This window comes from Hippoglossus stenolepis, chromosome 22 (genome assembly GCF_022539355.2).
Source record: "Hippoglossus stenolepis isolate QCI-W04-F060 chromosome 22, HSTE1.2, whole genome shotgun sequence".
NCBI lineage: Eukaryota > Metazoa > Chordata > Actinopteri > Pleuronectiformes > Pleuronectidae > Hippoglossus > Hippoglossus stenolepis.
This window is the reverse complement of record NC_061504.1, coordinates 3,262,824-3,286,400: the sequence shown is the minus strand read 5'-3', so window position 1 is coordinate 3,286,400 and position 23,577 is coordinate 3,262,824. Positions and strand designations below refer to the sequence as shown.

The 23,577-nt window shown below is 43.0% G+C and overlaps 1 protein-coding gene across 2 annotated transcripts in view; it reads right to left on the bottom strand.

Moving 5' to 3' along the window:
* Positions 1-8,160: 8,160 nt before the first annotated feature.
* The window catches only part of net1 (neuroepithelial cell transforming 1), a 30,381-nt gene continuing 14,964 nt past the window's right edge, over positions 8,161-23,577 (bottom strand). Inside the window, exons 3-11 of one of the 2 annotated variants that reach the window (XM_035147533.2) lie at positions 22,649-22,711; positions 12,312-12,419; positions 12,026-12,190; positions 11,481-11,543; positions 11,072-11,245; positions 10,705-10,962; positions 10,439-10,609; positions 10,038-10,224; positions 8,161-9,929 (exon numbers count right to left, since the gene is read on the bottom strand). In XM_035147533.2, coding sequence (XP_035003424.1) covers positions 9,487-9,929; positions 10,038-10,224; positions 10,439-10,609; positions 10,705-10,962; positions 11,072-11,245; positions 11,481-11,543; positions 12,026-12,190; positions 12,312-12,419; positions 22,649-22,711 — 1,632 coding nt within the window. In that variant the 3' untranslated portion in view covers positions 8,161-9,486. Of the gene's footprint in view, positions 9,930-10,037; positions 10,225-10,438; positions 10,610-10,704; positions 10,963-11,071; positions 11,246-11,480; positions 11,544-12,025; positions 12,191-12,311; positions 12,420-15,203; positions 15,534-22,648; positions 22,712-23,577 lie in introns of those variants that run through there. The other variant, XM_035147535.2, reaches the window with a different exon arrangement.

Here is a 23,577-nt window from a genome sequence, read left to right as displayed (position 1 = left end):
TCGGTTCCCAATCTGTGGGTCAGGGCCCCCACAGGGGTTTGCAAGACATCTTTGGTAAAAGCATGCAGTATTAAGGGAGGGGGGGTGGTTACAAGTAGACATCGCTTTGTTTGAAGGGGCCACGAGCCAAAACAGTTTGGCACCATACACTGATCACATCCATTTTATTTGAGGTAAAGTTGAAAGTGAGTTCACCTGAAATGCAGCTAATGCCGTGTGTACACAACTGCAGTGATCATGATTGAATGTAACTTTTACAAATGCCTTACTTCTATTGTTTCTTGCCCCGTCTTCTTTCAAGTAAAGTTTATAGCTCCGTTGAGTAAAATGTTATATATTATTGATGTGAACGATGGCCAAGACTCCCTCCGAACAACAGGCTCAGAAGTGTTCGCCAACTCCAAACATTTTGCACAAACTCCTTTTCCCCACGGACCCTGCAAAACTTTGCCATGGTCAACAATCCGCTTATGGTGATGTTTTTATAATTTATTCATACAAACTCAGGTCCTTTCCTTAGTGAAGAGAACCCCCCCCCACGGCAAAATGGGAGATCACACACTCGGTACTCTCTCCAATCCCGAGACATGTTAGAGTTTCTTAACCTCAAACCCTCATCTGAGAATGTTGTTGCTTTAATTCCCTCTAGACCCATGAATGAATATTTATGGAAATAATACTGTAACAAGTCCGGAGACAGAAAAATTGCGTCTCACTCGGAAAATTACCTGTGGCTCCTGATGTCAATGTGGAAAATTGCAGGACCATTTATGGGTTGTAGTGCAGTGAGAAAGAGGGCTAGTTAGCAACAAGGTCTCGGTGCAGCCTGAGATAATCCCACATTCTCAGGTTTCCTCTGGCTAAACAAACCTGGTTTTCTCAGCTAATCTATTATTATTATTTTTTTTTTCTGAACACTTGGAGGCTTGGACAGGGACGAGAACACAAAACAATCCGGTGACAGATATGAAAACAAAGCTCTCTCCTGGCATTCATACCTGACAGGCTGAGTCAGTGTGTGGAGGCAAGCGCCGGGGCTGCCAAGCGGCTATTTTAGACGATGCCTAATCTGTTTGTGAATGTATGATATGTGGAGCAGATTGCTGTTTGATAGCTTTTGTCACAAAGGGGAGAAAACTAAATCAAATCAAGCGGCATTCCTCCCAAATTTAACCTGCGTGTGCTCTCACTCAAAGTGCTGCAATATGGGCAAATGCATCTCACTGGGTTTGATCCCTATCTTTTTTTTTGTAAGTTATTATACCACTCTTGGCACGCCGTGTGACCTTAAAGCAAAGCTGCTGTCCGCTGCATCTTACCTCAGCCAATGTCAGCACATAGGCAGCGATTACTCACTCCCACAGACTCACAACGCAGCAACACAGGGAAAGCTTGGCATCGCTGACATCCAAGTAAAACGGCCATTAGCTCAGAGCGAGACGTCACTGTCTCATATTTGCAAAGCCCTGGGCCTCTTCAAGAGGAAATGAAAGAAACTTTGAACCTCCTCCGAACAACAAAAAAGTAATATCTTGGAGGATAAGTAGCATTTCGCTGAATATCACACACACTTGTTGACATTTGTTTCACGTTTTCTTTCATCTGGAGCACTGGCTTATTGAAATGCCTCAGATCGGTATTGGGAGTGATCCGGGCATATTTCTAATGGATCAGTAGTGTCTCTACTGCTAATCAAAATGTCATCTTTTGTGCATGCCCTTCAGATCCTGCTGTGTTTTGTCCAGCTCAGTCTGCTCATGTTGCATCTCCTCTCCTTTGACACTGTCAGGTTCTGCATTATTGCCTCCTGCTGCTTGAGCCAGTGAAATCAGTGTGTGCGAATAACAGAGTCAGAACATCCACTGTGTGTTCTCCTGGCTTCTAGTGGAACCATGTGCGTTGTTCTGTCTGGGGAGCAGCACAATCCGCTGGGCACTGGTTAAACAATGCAACCCATGGAGGGCACACGTTACATAAGTTGCAAGTATAAAGTTTAACGAATCCTCGCTCTGTGTTTGTGATATGAAATATTATCTGGAGGCAGTGGCGACTCCGAGTTTAGATGCTGAGGTTGGAAAAATAGAGATTCAAGCTCCAACTATAATAATCATTAGAAGAGCAGTGAAGGACATTAGCGTTTAATAAATGACCGGCCCATTTGCTGCACTGAGGAAAGTTTTGTTCTTATAAGAACAAGGAATGGAGTTAAATTCAAGACTGACCAACAAAGCAACGTCGACCTGCGGTGCTCTTTGGACTATAGTATAACTTCTATTTCAAAATTATACAGTTCCATAACCACTTCTCCTGAGACTCATTTTCCTCAGTGCAGCTGCTCATTGTTTATAATGAGAATTTAATGATAACATGTTTCATAACCAAACAAACGCAGCCAATAACATAGTCTATGGGAAAGCTAATCAGGACTTTCATCTCTGGAACGGCTGTGGCATAATCCTGCCCATTTGATGAGGGCGCATTTTTTTGGTGCATCATAAGAGTGTAATATAATAATAATGAGATAAAGAGTATTAAAAGTGAACTTTGGGTGATGTAAGTTTTTTTTTTTTTAAAAGCTCCTTTAATGGAAAAAATCAACTAAACAGAAAAAACAACTAGCAAAGGATCTCAAAGGCCTAAACTGAAAAACATAGATCACACTGGGGAAACAGTGGGAACTCACGAGTGAAGGAGAGAGGGGGATGACGCTGAGGAATGACGACGAACCGACAAGGACAAAGGGAAGCACAGAGACTTACATACACAGGGAAGGCCGGAGTAATTGAACACAGGTGGAACACATGAGGACTGGTGCAGACAATCACAAGGGCGCGAAACAGGACAAAGACAGGAAGTCCAGATGGAAAACACACTTAAATATAACAGGAAACAGAAAACTGGGAGAAAACATGAATCGAAACACAGAACAAAACACAGAACGAAACACAGAACGTAAAAACACAGAACGAAACACAGAGTGCGACACCATAAAACACAGGTACAGGTCAAATACAAACATAAACACAGGGATAGATAAGAAACACAAGGAGGTCATAATCAAACTGAAAACACTCTTCATAAAAGAGGCAACAAGTGGAGAGAATAAATAGTCACCGTGACACGCCGCTTTCAGCCCTGCTCTTGTTTTGTGTAAAACGTCCCTGCAGGGAAACACGTCCATCATCCTTGTGAATCAGGTGAATGTTTGAGTGAACCATTAATTGTTGTTCAAGGTTTTTTCCTTTCCCACCCTCACATGTCATCTCCTGGGGCAAAGAGGATCCCCCGAGACAGGGCGATATTTATCAGAGGGATAAAGAAACACATTGAGCTGACAGCTCCTCTCGGAAGTGTGAGGACTGGACATGCTGCCGCTCTGTCAGGACGAGCAGACCAGAGGGTATTTTGACACACAAACATGGAGTCCAGGTTTTGACGGAGCAGCTCTGTGAACCTGTTTGACCTGCAGCCCCCTGAGGCTGCCTGCGAGCGCTACGCTGCTCGGATTGAGTCGTGTGCTTAATGTGTTATTGGTTGTGGGTGTGGATTTGGTGAACTGATCTACAACTCTCATATCCGGGGAGTTTCCAGTGCCTCCCAGCAGCATCTCACCGGGCAGTAATAAAAGGCTGTGCGTGTCTGCATGGTAATCTCACAGACAAACTCTGTGTTATACTATCCCCACTCTGTGTGGGGCTGTGTTGACCTTTTCACCATGCACGAGCCATGAGTGGGTTTCTTCATCGCCCACTGGTCCACCAGCACTGACAGGCTGCTGTGTCCTGTTGTCCATAAGATATGCTGCACACATCATGGACACATGTTTCTGCTCGAGTTTTAACGGTGCTGTCCAAACAGTTCATGCATGTTCACGTTTTTGTCGACATTTTCCCAATCTGGGGAGGAGCTTTATGCTGTGTTCACACCAAACACTAAGTGAATGAGACTACATACAAAGTTAATGCAAAATAGACACAACTTTTGTGACACAGAGATTGGTTCCATTTGCTTTTATATAATTTATATAATATAATATATTTATTCAAACCACCAACCCTGTGGTTAGAGGACGACCCACTCTACCCCCTGAGCCATAGAACATTGAAGTTGTTGCCGTAAAACCAAAACAGTAAGAGGAAAGATGCTAAAAACTTCATAGGGGACAGAGGAGGACTGAAGACGTGGGCAAAGGACCTTTCAGATAAAAAGTGGTGCACAGCACAGCAAAATACTTTCTTAATTTCCTATTGTTGTCATTTGAGCAGTTTTTGATTAAAAAATGAAATAGTGCTGCCTTTAATATTAGTTTTTAAATATTGATGTTCTAAGAGGGTAAAAGATCTGTGAGAGAATGTGGTGGATGGGTAAAAGGCACAACATCTGACTTACAGTCATCAAATTACGTTTTAGTACCAATTTCAGAGAATGAAACTGTTCATTTGACAGTTGGAATATCCAAACCAACCGTGTCACGTTATCTGATGTCCAGTGTTAGGTGTCACTTCCACTTTGTAGTTATAGTAATAGAGAGACTGGGTGTCTGAGTCAGACCAGTCTGGGAACTTCCTGCTTCTCCTCTTTCGATATGATCCTCAAGTAGAGTCTTAAGTTGCATCAGGGTGAGTTTGTGGAATTTGTTTGGTGGAGGGAGATGAGTGGGAAAGGATGTGACAGTGACGACTCACTGACAGGAGGCCTGACGGTCTGCGTCCGTCAATAATCTGGCCCTCAGGTCTGTCAGGAGCACAAGTGAGCTGCTGAGAGCGTCCAGCTCCAGTGGACGGAGGTTCCTGATGGGTTTGTGTCCTGGCTGGTTTTCAGCTCGCTTGGTTTACTGTTAGAAAGAGTCATGATGCTGGTTGAAACCTGCACATTTCTTACATAATCTACAAATAAGCTGCTTTGTAATGTGGCAGCAGTTACATATGGTTTGATTTAAGTCACACAATGGTTCCTGTTCAGGGACAAGGAGACAAAGATAGATTAGAACAGAGCCCCCTCAGGGTCAGTGGCCATGGTTTTTAATTTAAATCGGCATGGACTTCAAATGCATGTGGATGAATCGCAGATTTGTAAACCGACAGTACAAAGTTACACATGGCTCTTCTCATTTCTAAATTCTTACTTCCAATCATCTTTCTGCCTGTTCTCCTTGAACCAATCGGTTGTTGGATGTTGCACTTGAAACATCTCTTTGATGCTGCTTTGATGTTTGAGACATGACACGATGTATTCTGACAGGCTCTGAAGCACCAGCATCATAGCCTAACAACCACACACTGATTGATTGATTGATAGACCAATCGGTGTTGAGTTCAGACGCCTGGTGCATGCTAAAGTTGTTTTTAAATAACGGATTTGTTAATGAAATGAGTGGGACAGAACATGATCAACATGTGTAAGTGGTGAAAACAAGTATAATGTTATATCTGTTTAATTGTGGTGAAAAGCAGGACATTGTGGTAGTGAAGGATGGTCTCTGTGAGGAAATATCTCTGAAAATGGATAAATGGGAAGTGATTTCCCCCGACTCACCCTGATAACCTTGAAAAGGAACTGAAGCTATTATTATAGTTTCATTTTTCATTTGAAAAAAGGCTTTTTGCCAGTGTTTCAAGGAAATACCTCGTTCAGTCATTTGACATCTTTTTAGATAATGGTGATACTGTGTATATGCAGGGATCATTACTTCTCTTACCATTAGGATTGACACTGTCTATGGCCTGGTATCTTGAATATTGGAACAAGAAGTCCTGGGTCTGATTTATACAAGTTCACTGGATACAAATACAAAGATTCATAGGTTTCTGTCTTGAAGTCATCCTCAGTGAACTTCCTGTTTACCTCAGTGAACTGCTCTCTGCTGTTCCTGGCAGATATCAGAGCCGATCATCTAGATGTGTAATCCTCAGTGTTCCGTCTGCACAGCTCTCAGACAAACTGGATTTTCTGGTTATGCACCGAGGCCTTGAATGAATTTACAAGAGGATCTTTGTCTGGAAACGCTGCCTACTCACATTCAAACATCTCATTCAAAAACAATGTTTGGAGATTTATGTGAATGTTTTTCTAAATTGTTCTCATGGTGCCATTTTGTCCAAGTATCCTGTTAAAGAGATCATGTATCTGCTTGGTTAACTAAATTGATCAAAAGAACATTTCTTTTTCCATTAATCAGATTTACTCCAAGGATAATTCTGTTTTTCTACAACTTGGATCTTACTCTGTTTTAACAGTTCAGCCTTCATTAGCAGCAGGAGGCAGTTGAGACAGACAGGAAACATGGGGAGGAGAGCCTGGATGTGGATTGTGAGGCGGGGAATCATCCTGTAAGGATGTATTTCCAAGGGATAATGGGGCTTAATCACAGGGTATGAGTCTGTACCACTTGGCTATCAGGAGGACCAAACTTTGAATGTACTTTTGCGGTTTTGGCCACTTTTTCAATAAAAATAACGTTGTCTGCACTCGGTTAATGGCTGAGATGTGGGAACGCAGCGAAATCACTGAGAAGAAGAGTAATGGAGAGAAATGAGAAGTCAGAGGAACGACGAACAGCCGAGGCAGTCTCACTTTTTTAGAACAGGCCACAAAGATGTAAAAGTTTTTACTTAAACATTGAGCACGTCGGTCAGTTTACAGACCAACATCATGGTTCATCTTTGACCTATCATGTAGTATTATGGCATGTATACTGTCCAAAAATGGTGGTTAATCAAGTTAAACTGTTAGCTGGCCTGCTCCTGTCAACCTACAGTATGTCCTTGCTGTATTTTGAGGATTCAATATTTTATTTAGGCAGAATGGTATGACATCGTACAAGTAAAGAGACAGCATTTCTATCTCCAGTTTAACAAGGGGGCAATCTGTACCCACTTCCCCCTTCAGACTGGATCACAGCCAATAAGAATACTAATGAAGGGAAATAATGAGAATAATGGTCAAAATTAATTAATAAACAAACACAAGAAAAAAGGCAAGGCGCAGGCACTACGGCGACACATCATTTGGAGGGATATTCCAAAAGTCCATCAGCCACCTCCATTGGGAATAGAACTCATCGGAAGAGCCTCTGATTGTGAGGTTTTCCAAATTTAATTGTCAGCCAAATTTTGATAGATTATTACCCACAGTTCTGCTGCGCTAGCTTCGAGATTCACCTCCAAATAAAGCGGTTTAAGGAACCACTCTACAACCAGTCTGATTGTCTGACTGCTTGTGATTGGTGTCCTACGTGACTTTGTTGTGGCCGAGTCAGCGTGTTCCCAGATCTCAGCAACAGTGAGCGTAACGTTATAATAACCACAAAGTTGTAATAAACAGGGATTTACTTGGACTCTCCTGAAAAAAACATTATCGTAAAAGTTTAAAGGCGTTGACGAGGTTGGAGCAAAAATTACAACTCTAACTGCCATTAGATGATGTAAAGCACAGTGGCTTCGATGGTAAGAAGTTGTATCCACTGTTCACACTCGCTGGTGTCTGATGTGCGTCACAGGCTGTGATACATTCATTTCTTTATATGTAACCCTGGTACACGTTCAACTTCTATTAAAGTTGCCTGACTGTGTGGGGAGCATGAGCCAATGTTTGGAGAATGCTCTCAGCCTAACACACTTAATAAGATTGGAGCTGGGTTCTGCCCAGCAGACAAATTAAAGAGAAAGAAAATCTGCTGCACTATGACAAAATACTTAATGTGTTGATTTTAAACTGCTCGCTCGCTGAAAAGAGCCTCTGTCAGTAAACTTTCTGTCTGGTAATCACTTTATCCATCTTGCATCATCTCCAAACTACAGTCCAGTGTGAAGTGTGAACCTCTTTCAGCTCAGATCTGTTTGTTCAAATGTTTCACGGGCTCTTGTGAACCATGTGTCAAGTCTTTCCTAATGGAAATCATGAGGCCTTTCCTCCAATAGACGTTTTATCAACAATAAGTTATTATAATCCTGGAGGGACCAGGCAGGGATGTCACTGTTTGATAAAAAAAAAGCTAATCCTGACTAATTCTTACATTGCAAATGTTTCTCCTGGCGCCTATGACTGTTTAGTTAAGAGTTAGGCAGTCATACATCAATGGGTATCTCCTTTTAGCCTTCACTCGGGGCTCTGCATTTCTCAAAAGGTGAAGTCAGAGCGAAGAAGACACGAAAGCAAAGGTTCAGATGCAAATCTTACACAGACTTTTATTGTTCTTTTATTAAATACAGTTTGAGGCAAGCAAATTGCCTTCTTTCTTTCTTTTTGTTCCATCTCATTGACAACATCTTGTGCACATACGAAAACCTTCTTTTTCCATCTCTCTTCCCCTACTTACTTTTTCCACTCAAGTTTTACCTTCTATCATCCATCTCAGAGCAAGATATCACTGGATTGAAACATCTTGCTCTTACAGATCTTTCTTCTTACTAAACATAACTTTATCCATCTCGTCTTTACTTCATCTCTTCAGCCTTCAGTCAACATTCTTCTACTTTCTTTGGCAAGTCCTTTACACATTTACCCGTCCCGTCCCTCACGACAGGTTCAGACATCATTGCTGCCTCAACAGGTGTGAGCGGTGCCCACAACCACAGCTCCATGCAAGATGCTACACTGAAAAGTTTCATTCTGAAAAGTCAGCTTTTTCTTAAAAAAACCAACATGGCTCAGTTCAAAAATTGAATTCGATAACTCCTCCTCTCATCTCTGACATGATGTCAACATCTGATGATTATTATGTTAATCATAGTGTCGTCTTTGTTCCAACAGTGAGAAAATGAAATCTCATATGTTAGGGATTTAAGTTAATGCCTCTGACTACAGTATATGAAAAAATAAAAAGTGTTTGGGTCCAAACATCTGTCATTTAAGGAATGTATAAAAAATAAGATCCTCTCGTTAATCTAAAAAAAAAAATCAGACTTTTACAGAGAAAGTTGTAGCTTTGTGTAGTACATCTCTTCTATTTGGGGATTCTCTTCTGTTCTTGCCTCATGAACATGCTCAAATTTTTCAAATAACTTCACCTAAAAGCTAAAACAGTGCTGCTTTATGATATCTAAAAAAAAAAATAATACTATAATTAATTTTAGAATATAAAAATGTAAAACTTTCATTAACTCCCCAAACACGGTCTAAAATAATGTTTAAATATCAAATTAATAGTAAACAGGATTTGATGCTCCACCTCTATCTTCAAGAAACCCACTCATGACACACAGATTCATGTGTGAAATGTTTGCTTGCTTCTTGTTGTGCTTCCCTTATTAAAGCTGTTGGAATTCATGCACGTCTCAGAATACTGTGTCTCTGTGGGACGCACTTGGAAGCAGGGGTGAGGTAAATAGCTGCCAAAGAGGACAGTAACACAGAACACTGTTGTAATAATACACACACACACTCACATAAATACAAGTCCCACGCTTCTCTGCGCTGTTATTTAACAGATATGTACAGAAAAGTAAATGTCCGCCCAGGAGTCCATTGTCTCCTGCCAACTGGAGTTTAAACCATGGTCTCTTTTCTCTTCCCTAAAGAACACAGAGACTTCTTGTCCTTTTTGGTTTTGAGTGACGTGGACGAGGAAAGTGGGGACAACGAAGACGTCGAGGATGAAGAGGAGGAGCAGGATGAAGGGGATGCCATGGTGGGGCTGGGCGTTGTGCTGTTGCATGGCGAGCTGGGGGCTGACTGAGAAGTCGGCTGCAGGCAGTTCTCGTCTGCTTCCTCCATGTGGACGATGGCCGAAACGGAGGAGGGGCGGCGCCTGGAGCGGGCCGCACTCATGGGCGGGCTGGGTGTGGTGGGCTCGTTGACGGGCCGGTGGACGGAGATGGCGCTGCGGAGGCAGTTGAGCCACTGCTGCTTGTGGAAGATGTCGTTGACTTGCAGTGTGTGGGACTGCGCCTGGCTCGGGTCTTGAGAGCGCACTCTGAAAATGTTCTTGGCTGTTAAAGAAATGGAAAAATATGAAATTAGTTGTTTGATATATTTAACAGGAGACACAAAGCTACAGTAACAGCCACAAATACTTCAAGGTTGGACATTAGCCTTACCTTTGTCTGCGTTGCTGAAAGCGCCTCTGAAGGAGCCGCCCATTCTGACGTCTCCGTCCTGCAGGTCCTCCAGCACCAGGTCCTGCACTGGGATTGGTTGTCTGTAAACCTGGAAGCACTGGCGCTCATTCCTGGTGACGGGTCGGGTGAGAATCAGCAGCTCAGTAAACAGGAACACGTGCAGCTTCTGGGAGGACCGACAAGAAACAGAATAAATATCAAAACCAGAACAGTGATATTTCACAAAACCACAAGCACAGTTGGAAGATATTATCAAAGCTTATGCTTGCATGGTTAGATCAAAGATGGTTGGGGCGTCAGCAGAGCAGCCAGTTACAGCCTGACTACTTTATAACGGGCAATGTCTTGTCGAGAGGGAAGTATGTGTTTGATTTGCTCACCGTGCCGCTCTTGTTGCGTAGCTCCCCATGACACAGCAGGCTCTTGCAGTGCTCGATGCGAGGATCCTTCTGTCTGTCGTCCAGATATTCCAGCTTGTCGATGTAGTACTGGCACTCAGACTCTCCTTTCTTCATGTTGATGTCAAATAGAACGCCCTGAATGATTGTGATCTGAGAACAAAGAGGAATCAAATGATTAACTTGCAACACATTTTAGGAGAAACAGTCAAAAGATAACATTGGTTCCTTTTTTGATGTTTACTTACGGCTTCCTCGAGACTGCCAACATCTGGATGCTCTGGTGGAGTGTGTCTCAGTATCTCTTTGAGCAGCAGTGGGTACTTGACCAGGCGGGAGCGTGGAATGTCCAGGAAGCTCCACAGGTCCAGCTTCCTGCTGAAGGGCGACTCAAGGCAACGCTGCAGGAAGTCCTGCACTCGTCTGTCCTGCTTCTTCTGGTCCAGCAGCGCCTTGGCTGCCAGCTGGTTGCTGCAGTAGTCTTTGTAGGCGTTTAGCCTGGGCAGCTGCAGAGGAAAGTGGGGGGGAAACGTTAACTAAATGCTGGCTTTATTTGAAAACCATAATATCAACAGAATCATAGAGTTACCAATGACTCAGTGAAAAAACACTTACCCAGCTAATGACAATCTGTCCGATCTGGCCCACAGTTCCGTCTGGGCCCGTTGCTTTGGAGAGCTGGGACAGCAGGTCCTCATGCAGTGGGATGTAGGCATCTAGGTTGCCGAAGATGTGAGTGAGCTCCTCCTCAGACATAATGGAGAGCTTCAGCATTGGGTCATGGTACGCCTGTTGGTGGGAGCAGAACCAAAATTGTCAAATAACAATATCCCAGCAGGCCAAGAGGCGGTGGATGCTATGAATAGCTCAGTGAAGAGCTTTAAGGGTACAACAGAAAGACAGAGGAATAAGTCTTGTCTTTTTATAGTTCCTGGCTTGGCTGTGTGGAAGGCCTGCCAGACTTTGATTTAATCTGCTTGCTTTATATGTACTCCCTATGCCTCGGAGGTTGAAAAGTACAAACCTTGCGTGCGAGCTGGAGGTCCTCAATCAGGTCCTGTTCACCACGAGACAGCTCAAATATAGCCTAAGGAAGAGGAGGATAAGAAAGACACCTTATTAGCAAAACACATGAATCAAGATGTTAGATGATTGCTAGAGACAGTGATTAGACTAAATCTAAAACTGCAGTGGTGCCAAATGACTGGGGTCAACTTTGAATCTCAGGCTGCTCTCTACCTCTCCTTGCTCACTGTGTACAAAACTGTGCAAAGTCTGACAGTTGGCTAAGATATCTGGCATGTGCAGGACAAATGGGGGGTGGAGTGGCTGGGGACTGGGAAATAGACTGGGAAATGGTCCCTGGACTGCTTTTGACCCCATTTAGACTATTTGACACAAATACTACAGGGATTTGTGAAACCAGTTTATAAATTAGGTAGTATTTTACTGCTGTCTGGATTTCTGACTTACCATACTTGCCTGGCTACAAATACACTTTTCCCGTTGGTTTCCTAACCACGTTCTACCATTTCCACTGTAATTAACTGTATTTGAGCTGATTCTCACCTCCTGCCGCTTGATTTCTTTTGTGGACAAAGTTCCCTTCTGGTGGACGTCTAGTGTCTCCGACCACAGCGTGCTGTTCCTCCTCTTAGGCGGTGTGGGGGCCGCTGCCTTGCTGCAAGGCTTCTGGGGCACACCCGGCGACTTGCCATCGCCTCGGAATGAGGCCTGCAGATGGAAAAGAGGGTGTCCCAGATGTCAGGCACGTTGCAATTGGAAACCATGTTGTTTGGCACGACACATAAAACAGCAAAGGGGTGTCCGTAGGCACAGGGTCATGGTGAATTACCTGGATGGTTTGGCCGAAGCGCCGGACGGCCCCATTCTTCCCCGGAGAGATGAGGTTGGCTAGCGACGTCACCCTGCCGAGAGGTCGGACACGCTTGTTGCTGGGTTCCTGCAGAAGCAAGAGAAAATGGAAGGAGAGATTAGTCAGGCATTTTATCGTAGCTTGCGTCAATGAAAGAAAAGAATTGTTTAGTAATGCTTAGTGTGAAATTTTCCCCGATGCCTCAGCAGTAAGCCCATTCGCTCTCTTGTGACTTCCTTGTGACAGAGCACATCAAGTCATTAATAATGATAATTGACTTTACACGCTCTTAGGGTGGAGGTTGAGCAGCAACCAGACAGACTGGCGGACCAGCAGACAGACAAAGACACTGAGTCGGAGGAAGCAGCTCCAGCAGCTGTTGGCTCCATCATGTGAAGTGTCTTGAGCCAGACCAGCCCACTGAGCACAAAGACCCTCACTGACTGCTGATCTAGAGGGGAAGGGGGTCTGGTGGAATGCTAGGAATGCACGAGACCCAGCTCTCAGCTGTTGAACAACCCCCCCACACACGCACACACTGCTACTATCTGGTCTTACAGATAGAGCTACAGTCCCACTTGAGAATGGAGCTTTTCCATCATTCAAACAGTGTAAGATAAATGCCTAGTGATTGCTCTAACTCTTTAACTACCTTTCCCAGGAAGATAAAGTGATATGTGAGAGAATGGCAGTGTTGTCAGAGCTGTTCAGTAAAACAGACCAGCCGTGTGAGGTTGGGGGGGGCAGCAGCAGACAGAGAATCTGTCCTTTCTCAAGTGTTTACATAGTGTGGCGTTGCAGGGGGTGCACGGCGGTGTTGATAGTTGCAAGTCGAGACAAGCTCTTCACAGAGCTTTGCGTGAGAGCAGCACTACACCTGGGCCAGGTGACCCCCCCACTCCTCCCCTCAGCCAGCCCTGAGCTCGGGAGAAAGGAGAGAAGTACTTGGCCTCGTGCCAACAACAACAGACCACAGGAATCAAAGAGCTGCAGATCTGAGGTAATGATGCTGGCCCACTGAGCCTCTTCAAAGACATGACAGGATGAGACAGCCACAACCATAATTGGCATTACCAAAGTTTGCACTCCCCACAGAACAGTTTACTTTTTCACAAACTATACACTAATGAAGCACTGCTCTTTGAAATTGAGTGCAGCACTCCAGCAGTTGCTTGCTTCTCCTGACTCAGGCCAAATGAGATTTTGCCTTGGCTCAGCGAATCTGGGAAACAGAGCAGTCATTGAGGCTCCGGGCCCTGCAGACACAGCTGTGGAACAGATACACTTAATTCTGGCATTGCCTTAGTGCTGCTGAGGCTGCGGTTGAGTCACAGTGTGCTGTGGCCTGGTCCGGGTCTCCACATTAGATCAGATAGGAACAGCCAGACACCCCTCGAGAGCACAGCAAGCCCTCTAGTGGCAGGGGCCATCAAAAAGACAGCTTTGACTGACATACATGGAAGACCAGAATTTTTTGACTTGTCTGTGGAAATCAGATTTGCCTGCCTCTAGTCTATGACCTTTTAATATCTGTAGACAAAGAAAACAAGTACAAAAAAAAGAGCAAAAGTTGGAGGAGGGTGAGGGGTCCTAAAGTCAATATTGGAAAAGTGTGTTGGCCATTATGCGCTTCCTGTCTGTTTGAGACTGGCCCCAGAATAACAAAAGGCCACTAAACCCTCTCATTGTGAATCAGTTGTAAAGTGAAACAGTGCAGACAGGGAAAGTTGCTATTCCTGGCAGTTTGACCCAGGAATTGCAGTGCGTCTAGCAAACTTAAAAAAAAGAAAGCAGATGGAGCCAGGGTTTGTGCTTCTGCTTTGGGTTACTTTTATCAGTGGAACAATGACCCTCTAGAAATGCACGTGTGCTCCTTTAACTCTTCATCTAAGATAGCAACTTCATAAACATCATCCTGTGCTTTCTCTTTGATGTAACCTAATGTATGCTATGAGCTTAACCCCCCAGATGTGTCCCTGTGATTAAAGCACAGCTTGAGCTAAGAACAGAACAGCCTGACCGTAAATGATAGAGTTGAGGTCAGCACACGGAAAGAAAGAAAAAACCTTGCACAAGGCTAAAAAGTGTCTCAATTGTGCAATTTCTGTGAAAACAAGACTTATTTCATGCAATGACCACACACTTCCCCTTCATCGTGTGGTTTTCTGTCAATGAAGCCACAGCATCCCAAATTGTCTTCCGAAAGGGAAGCATGCGGATCTCAAAAGGGGAAGGCAGCAGCTGAAGTGAGTACTCTCAGTACAGAGGCCGCACCTGGGTTTCAACACCTGGGTCCCTTTAATAGCCGAAGGAATGCTCTCAGGCCGCTGAGCTGAATTCACATCAAAGACCTCTAACTTCAGAGTCAGAGGTCAAAAGCAAAGTATTTCTAGACGGGACCATGTTAAATGGAAGCAAGGTTGTTGACTGAGAATTCACCCCGTGGCTTTGCTCTTTGCGAAACTTTAAGTCTGCAGACAACCTGATCTCTGCGTATTGCACCAAGGCTGAGCAGCCTGCTGGGTCGGACACGGTTTATTGTTTACAGCTTCCTTCAGGTACAATGTGATCCAATGATTAACTTTTCCAGATTAGGTAGTATCTCACGCAGAGTTTTAAGTGCCTAAGAACAAAGTTCAAAGTCTCATCTCACAGGCACAGGCCAGTTAAGAGCACACATAGCACACCCAACTAAGATAAAAACAAGGTTAGGCACTGATTTACTCACATTCTGACACATGACACAAAGATAGGACTTCACCTAAATGAACTCCAGTCAAACAGTTTCTGCTGAGACACCGGTAGCAGCTCAGCAAAGTGGAAGTACCAGCCACTGCCACCACAATCATGTGCGTTTTTTGCGGAACTCACCTCTAAGTCTTTGTTGGCTTGGTTCAGGTAGTCTATCACTTGCAGAGTCCGTTTGATAGGCACCAAGCTACCCAGTTCATCGTAAGCCACCATAGCTTTCAGTAAAAACACAATATCCTTTTCTTAATCCTAGCGGGGTCAGCTCCAAGTAATCCACATTAGAGAAAAAAGGTGATGAAAATCAAGGGTTGTGTGAGCGGGAAAAAAAACCCTTAAATAAATAAATAAGCTTTTCTCCTATTCGTCGTTTTCTTCTTTCCTCAGGGGATGAAGCTCCCCTCACACACACATACACACACACTTTCTAAACTTTGGTCTGAGGTCTACTGAGGGGGAGAGGGCTTTATACCAGAAAGTCAGACAGGGAGGAGCCTCCGCTCAGCCCCTGGGGCTGTACATGAGGCGGGACTGCATGGGTTTTGCTTGGAAGTGAGCACAAGCTGCCTGTACGCTGTGTCTGATCCAGCCACTCAGTGAAAAGAGTAGTGAGAAGTACTAAGATCACAGGTAAAGTTCAGTAATACAGAGTTGACACAACAAACTCTGGTCCAGGGAAAGTCGCAAAAGAACTGAACCTTGTCTAACATAATACAGGTTTTTCTTCAGGAAACTTACCTGCAGTAAAGCCAGCCAAAGAATTAGTGAGTTCTTTATGCATTGTGATATTTGGAATACTGTATCAAGTTCTTTTTTGCCAGATACTTGTTTTTAGATAAACATATGACAGTGATAGTACTGCCAATAATTCCTCGCATTTAGAAATAAAATATATGCTACTGATGCTGCAATTGAACAATGAGATTTAACTATTTAAGGAAAGAGGAAGAGCAAATATAAAATAGCACTTTTACACAAATTTACCTGGAAATGGTTAAAGTTAAAGAATATTAATATAGATTAGAGAATATTATATAAATTCTTTATCTAGATAAAATGCTAAATATTTTCGGTTCCAGCTTATCTAGTACAATTCAGAACCAAAACGATACAGTGATCTGGGTTAAAGCTGCGATTGGGGTTTATCTGCCGGATGCTGCCCAGTTTTTGGTGAACTGCCACTTGTAAATATTGGAAAATATCAAACTGAACATGAAATATTCAGTGTAATGATCAGTGTAATCCTCGTTTTTATCAGTTAAGTGTTTGAAACTACGCTGCAGCCTGGAGTCTCTGCTCTCAGTGGGAAGCAGGGTGACAGCTGGCTCATGAATGGGTCCAAAGCTGATTCAATACTCTACCATCTAACAATGATGTATTGTGATGTTTTTATTTCTTTTTCTTTAAAATCACTATGAATTGAATAATGTTAGGCTTTGGATGGCAGTAAGACAAAATAAATAATGAAAAGGGAGGAAAATAACTATGTATTTGATAATGAATACAATCATACTAAAATGTCATTATACCTGTAAGGTTGACAGCAGGGTTTGTTACTTAGAGTTTTATAAAAGTTTACCAATGAATTAGACTGATTTAAGAAAACTGTCAACAAAGTTCAATCACAGATTCAATTATGACTTTATATCCCTTCATTACTGTAATCGTTAGATGAGATAAGATAATCCTTTATTAGTCCCACCAAGGGGAAATTTGCTATAATACAACATCAAGAGTCAAAAATAGTCATCAGTAAGTAATAATAAGTAACATGCAATACTTAAGTGTAAGGGTTAACCAATGTATTGCTCAGACAGAATGAATATTGAAAAGTTAACAATCAATAGTGATCAGTAGTGTCATGATGACATTATGGTCAAATCATCACATTTATAAATAAAAAACCCTGCAAATGCTCCAGGGGAAATTCAATGCTGCAAAATTTCAGTTTTTAATAGACTAATGTTACTCACTAAAACTTAAACCATCATGTATTATTAACATTGCAGCCCAAACACAATTGAGAGATTCTTTTGTTTCAACTTCTACAACGACTGGTATCAGGTGCTAAAATGTTTGAAACTACAGGACTTATTCTGGTTGATATATTTTAAATGAGTAAATTACAAAGTCATTTTATTTTGGTATTTCTTGTTAGCTAATTAAAGCAGTTTCTGTAGGGAAAAGCTCTTTTCTTTTAACCGTCCTTATCAGTATCTTCAGCTGAAATGGGGGAGGTGATCAATTAGAATATCAATAGCAGGGGCACAGTTCAGACAGATGTTTAAAGTGAAACCTGTATATTGAGTGGCGGGGGGGGTGCGACTAACAACCATATGTTGATTGGCCTAATAAGGGGGTGGGGGGCAGCAAGTTTGCCAATTTCAGTAAAGACAAAGGTCCAAACTGAAGCCGAAGTGAAACCTTTGGCTCTTCTTCGTGCATGTTTGCACAACAGAGACGACTCCAGCAGACGGGCTGAGGGAAACCACACCTGAAGCACACACACCCATGCAGCTGGTGCACAAATGCACAGCAAAAAAGTGGAGGTGTTAGCTCTGGTCTGTCGGAGAGGTGAATGTGTGTCTCAATGTGTGTGAATGTGTTTTGGGCAAATGGACAAGCCCGTTCATGACTCTAGTTCATCCTCCTGGGTCAACATGGAGGTGTGAAAAAGGACACAGGCCTCATGCTGGTGCTGTGTGTTTGCGTGGGTGACAAAACACAGATGCCGTTCGAGGTGTATGGATGTTGACACCTTGTTCTTTAGGTTTGTTGACTGAGTGGTCTGGAAAGCTCATCTGCTGCAGACCAACAGCACACGGAGTCTGGATTACATTCATTAGGATGCAAAACAAAGTGGAATAGTGTGGCTTTAGACACACAAAGGGGCGAGGATTTAGATTCAAGCGAGAAAAAGAACAGCAGAGTGTAAAACTATGCAGACTGAGGAGTCAGAGGATCTAATTAAAAATTAAATCTGTCTGTGTTTAGTCTGTCCTTACATCGAGAAGACACCGTGCAGCCATGCTGTTACTCACACTCTGGGGAGACCTAGCGCTGAATCAGCTGTACATCTGGCCCAGCCACTATAAAAACGACAGCGTAACATGGCTAGGCCTGCCTGGCCTGTTCGCCCCCTAGTCACACTGAGCTGCAGCTGGAGTGCAGCCGTGATTTACACTCCTGAACACACAGAAACGCACGCACACGTACTTGACAATGCGAGCGCAGTGTGGGGAAGGAGGATGAGTAATGCAGTGAGCGGCGGAGTTTCACCGCTGCCTAACCTTTGCCGTGCCAGGAACAGACTTAGCTCTGAGGCCTGAGGGGCTAAGCTCAACTTAACATCCACATCAGCAGCAGTGCGAGCACGACACACGGATCCTAATTACAGCTTTGGGGAAGGCACTGGGCAGGGAACCCTGGGCAGAGAAAGTCTGCAGAGTAGTGACCAACTATAACAACATGAGGACGGTGGAGGTAATGCCGCCCTCTGCTGATCAAAGTCAGCAGGATCAGAAAATAGGGGTGAAACAGGGAATTTTTCATCTTTCATGGTAGCAACAACTGATCTGTGAGATCTGTCACTTTATCAAAATTGCCCATATTTGAACTGTTTCTAAGTGAGATTACAACCTTGCAGTGTTACTTGTAATAATAGGTTCCCAAGGAGGGTGGAAGTCTGCCGGAGGGAGGAACCGATAACATTCCCTCATCCGATTTTTGATGATTGACGGGAGCGCTATCTAAATCCTGTTTCAGACATGGTGTATGCATCACTACTGGTTTCATCTGTCTGCAATGAAAGTGACGGCTTTAGTCATCCACACACTGTTAAGTGCCTCTTACAAAAACGATGGCCACACACGGACTGTTGAAAGAGCTGCAATGCTTACATATTATTTTAACACACAGGGACCTATGGTTTAAATCGGACTTTCCATGTTGAGCTGCTAGTTCCTGTTTAAATCTATTCAGCGCTATTGGCTGCACAAACACTAATCAATGGCTGCAACATTTCCTTCCATAGCTCCAAGTTTACCAGACACACATAAATATACAGGATCAATCTCACAGGGTTTAAAACCATTCTTTTTACCTGTTAGAGGAAGGGATAGAAAAAAAGTGTTCCTGGGTCAAACCAAGTAAGATTGCCGTTTTGATGTTTACATGCCTTCATGCCCTGTATTGTACTATTTCTCTCTTACTATAAAGGAATCGGTACTAATAATGGAATTATCAAGAGGGAGTCTATAAAAACTTAAATTAAATAAAAACTCTGCCACAGGGTAAAGGAGTGAGTTTATCTGCAGGGACCTATAAATACCTCCACTACTCGGTGTCTATAATTAAATAAAGATGGGGATATGCAGACGAAGTAGACAGTGATGTAACTACAACAGCCCGCAGAAACAATAAAAACCACAGTTCTCAAACCATCCTTGGATTACTCAACAGTTTTAGTTTCTCTTCTTGACGTTTTGTTTTGTCAGTGTTCACACCCAGAACAACCCTGGTTGCTACAAAACACAGGGAGGTAACTACGACTCAGTGAAACCCCACCTCGTTTGTGGATAGAACAAACTGATATACTGATAGAGCTTCAAACACTAACAGGGAAACACCATTTACCATGTTAAAATCAGGTCATATGCCACCGTGTATGACATATGTCACTGTGACACAGCAACAGTTGGACAATTCACACAGGGATGTTCTGTAGTATTGCCCAAATCTCTGTGTGTATATTCCTTTAACATGTACCTAGAGTGTTTTCAGCTAAACACAAGCACTGAGATTTTCAGGGAATTCAGGCCCGAGTTACAACTCAGGTGATCCAACTCTAAACACCACGTGCGTCACTGACACTGACGTTCTTATTGTGATGACAATTTGTGCTGGAAGTATCAGGGCACATAGACATGAGCTGAGGGCAGGACGAGGCCTGTGCCGGGCGAAGCCACCGTCCAACCCAACGAGGGGGCTGGACCGCCTCCATGGAAATACATGATGTGAAGCTGGTGTGACGAGTTCAAGAGAAATGTTGGCTGATATGATGCATCATACGTTTGATTGTCATCAGAGGTAGTGTTTCACAAGCCTTATTCTATGGTAGATATGACTTTAATATCTATTAATATTTAATAGGAGGTATAAGGCCACTTTGGGTAATGTTGCACATTCCCATCTGGTTACTTTTTCTATTAACAGATTCTCTGCTGATATAAAATTAAAGACACCTATTTAACAGGTCCGAGTGTGTTTATAAATACGACACAAAGAGAACCTCTGACAAGTCTGTGCACGTGGATGCGTCACCTGCCCCTGCTTGTTTTATGTGCAGTATATGGATGGTTTATTTTCTGTCCTGGCCTCTGTTCATGTAAAGACGGTTAAATTGTGTTCTTTATTTCATATCGTTTAGCCATGTACAACAAAAGTGTGCTTCTTCTTGCTGTCAGGGGTTTGTCATCATGTTTTCTAGTGCACAGGTGTCTCTCTGAACAGTTTGCTATGGATGTTCACTTCAATACAGCCCATGATCCAAAAAAATTAAAGTCCAAAGTAAGGATTGGACCATAGATTTTACAGTAAGAACTGTGGCCACTGAACATTCAACCAAATGAGCTCCAGTATTTCAGAGAAGCTGTGAATTCAAGAAATGGGCGACAGATGTTATTTAAAACCCTAAAAAAAAATCAAACAGTGTGCAACAAAATTAAGAAACTGTAAATGAGCCACTTTCTCAGACCATTCCTCGTAACTCAGATTTTACTCAACAGCTCCATTTGGAGTGAGAGCCAAAGGGCAGCAGTGAATGTACCAGCAGCAGCCATATGTTTAACAAGGGATTTCCACAACAGATGTCTCTGTATATGCCACAGAGTGTGCAGGGATTTGACAGTGCTGGAAGCAGCTCAATTAGAAAATAAAATACACAAAAACACAGTTTGAATTTTGTTTATCTAAATCACAGCAACTGATCGGACTGGTTCCAGAAATCCAGGCTGTAAGTCTCTGCTAATCTCTCTCCAGTGGGTGGAGGACCAAAACAACCAGCGTGGATGGATGGAGGCGGCGGCTGGATTGTAAACTGTTCATTGATGCTTGTCTCAGGATAAGAGGAGTTTTGTACAAAAATATGTCAATCAAGACACAAGAATCAAAAATTCTGATCTGACATAAACACCAGAAAACTTTGAACCACTTCTGTATAAACAAGCAATCCATGTGGAAATCTCCCATGTCTGGAAGAAAAATGAAACATGCCTGAAGCTAAAGTCTGTTCTACAGCACTGACAGACTATGTACACAAACGTGTAGGTGTGCTCATTTAACGCCCACACACATAATGAGGGATATAATTCCCAAACCGGGTTTGGTTGTCTGTCGGATCTCTGAATCCAGGTACCTGCTTTTGCGTAACTAACAGCAGACCTTACAAAACAAACAGAGGTTTTATCTAGATGTCTTCCAAAGAAAAACTCGGTCATGTTGATGATATTCTCTGAATAAACAGGAGAAGCAGACACTCCAGCTTTAGCAAGAGATCAGATATGGACTCTGGCTTTCCGTTAGGCAGCTTAGTGTTTCTTTTATCACCAAATGTTTCTGAACAACACCATAAACAGACTAATTTAAGAGAATAATGCATGGACCTTGATGAAGAAAATCAGGCATGTTTGAGGACTGACAGTGTGTGCAAATTCTACTTTTGATTTGATTTTATCCTTGTTTTTAATGACTTGGCCTCTCAAGTCTGCATATGACTAGTTGTCCAGACCCGGAGGCCTAAGATCATAGCTGAATCACAACATGTTGTTTATTTTGAAGGGCAGAGAACATACGGCACCTCCCTTTTATTTCAAAAGTGCAGTTGTGTGTCACAGTGACTAACACTTCAAAAGCATCAGAGGGAGAGGACGTTAGGCTGAAACTCTAGGTTACATTAGATTGAGACCCTCTGTAAGAAGCCAGCAGTTATTGTTTTCTTGGATTTCTTCCTTTGGTTTTACTGGCCTGTTATCAATATGCCAGCTAACATATTAAGGCATATGAAAACAGTGTTTTTGGAGGCCTGCATAAGATGTAATTTCTGCTGTATTGCTTTTATTTGTGTGGGTGTTTTTTAACATCAACCGTACGCTTTTGACTTATTATATGATGTTTATAAAACTGAACGGGTGTAATGTAAAGAGTGTGATCAGTGATATAAAGGAGGAGATGTGTGGATCCTATTTACTGTTTTTTAAGTGGGGTCTACTGTCCACCAGGGGTAGAGGAAGCAGTACCAGGGGCCCCTGGCAAATCAAGAAAATGTAAACTGTCTGACCAGGAACACTGGTTTCACTTTCTGCAATGTGATTGTTAATCATTCTTCAACACTTTTAAACAAACTACAATCCCATAACACAAACACAATATTACAAAATGTTAGCATAGCATAATACACAATTGTATCATGATTATAATAAACTGTGAAAGGGGGAAAGTGTAAGAAGCTCTGGTGTGTGTGCGTGTGGGTGTGTGTTATCTGCCTCATGAGGTCTGATGATGTGATTTACCTTGAAGTCGAAGCTGCAGAGGCTGACTGCATCGCTGTCATCCTTCTCCCTGCGCTTCCGCTTCTGTAAAAAGACATGAGTAGTGTCATTAGTGATCATGTGTCATCCAGTGCTATTACGATGCATAGCGTGAGAAGTCACATCTGCCAAAAACACGTACATTAGTAGGTGAGTCTGGATCACACATGATAGTTGTTTTTTGCTCCAGGTGTCTGTTTATCTATAAATGGTTTGGTTTGGTTTCTATTTATAAAGTGCTTTTCTAGTCTTGATTACCACTCAAAGCGCTTTACATTACAGTTTGCCACACACATTCATACAGTGCATCTATTCGCAGCACTTTTTTACTATGGAGGGGCAATTCGGGGTTCAGCATCTTGCCCAAGGACACTTCGGCATGCAGATGGACTGGGATGGAACTGCCGACCTTCTGTTAGGAGGACGACCGTTCAACCCCTCAGCCACAGCTGCCCCCAAGGATATTGTAGCCGGTTAGATTGTTGAGCTCTCTCTCAAGTTAAAAACAATCAAGATGAACAAGATGTCAGAAGTGGGATCATTTATTCAAACACTTCCGGGATTTCAATTTAAAAGCAAACCTGAGAGCCCTTGCATTTGGGAACAACTAATATGCTGCAGTGTGTTTTCTTTCCATTCTGATGTAGTACACATCCTTGTCTGGGTGCCATGATGAGACTGTCGTAGAAACATTTACAGCCCCCCCATTATCCTCCTGTAACTCAGGTGAGTTATGCTCATTTCCCCTGTAGCTCTATTGTAAAGCTACAATATACACTGCTGTAGGTCCTGCAGAAAACAGGAAAGGGTTCATTAAGCAGTGGGACACTTTAACACCTGCATGTGGACGGTCAGTCAGCGAGTCAGTTAGCAGGTGAGAACAGTAGTCTGGCCTGTTGAGGGTTGTAAAA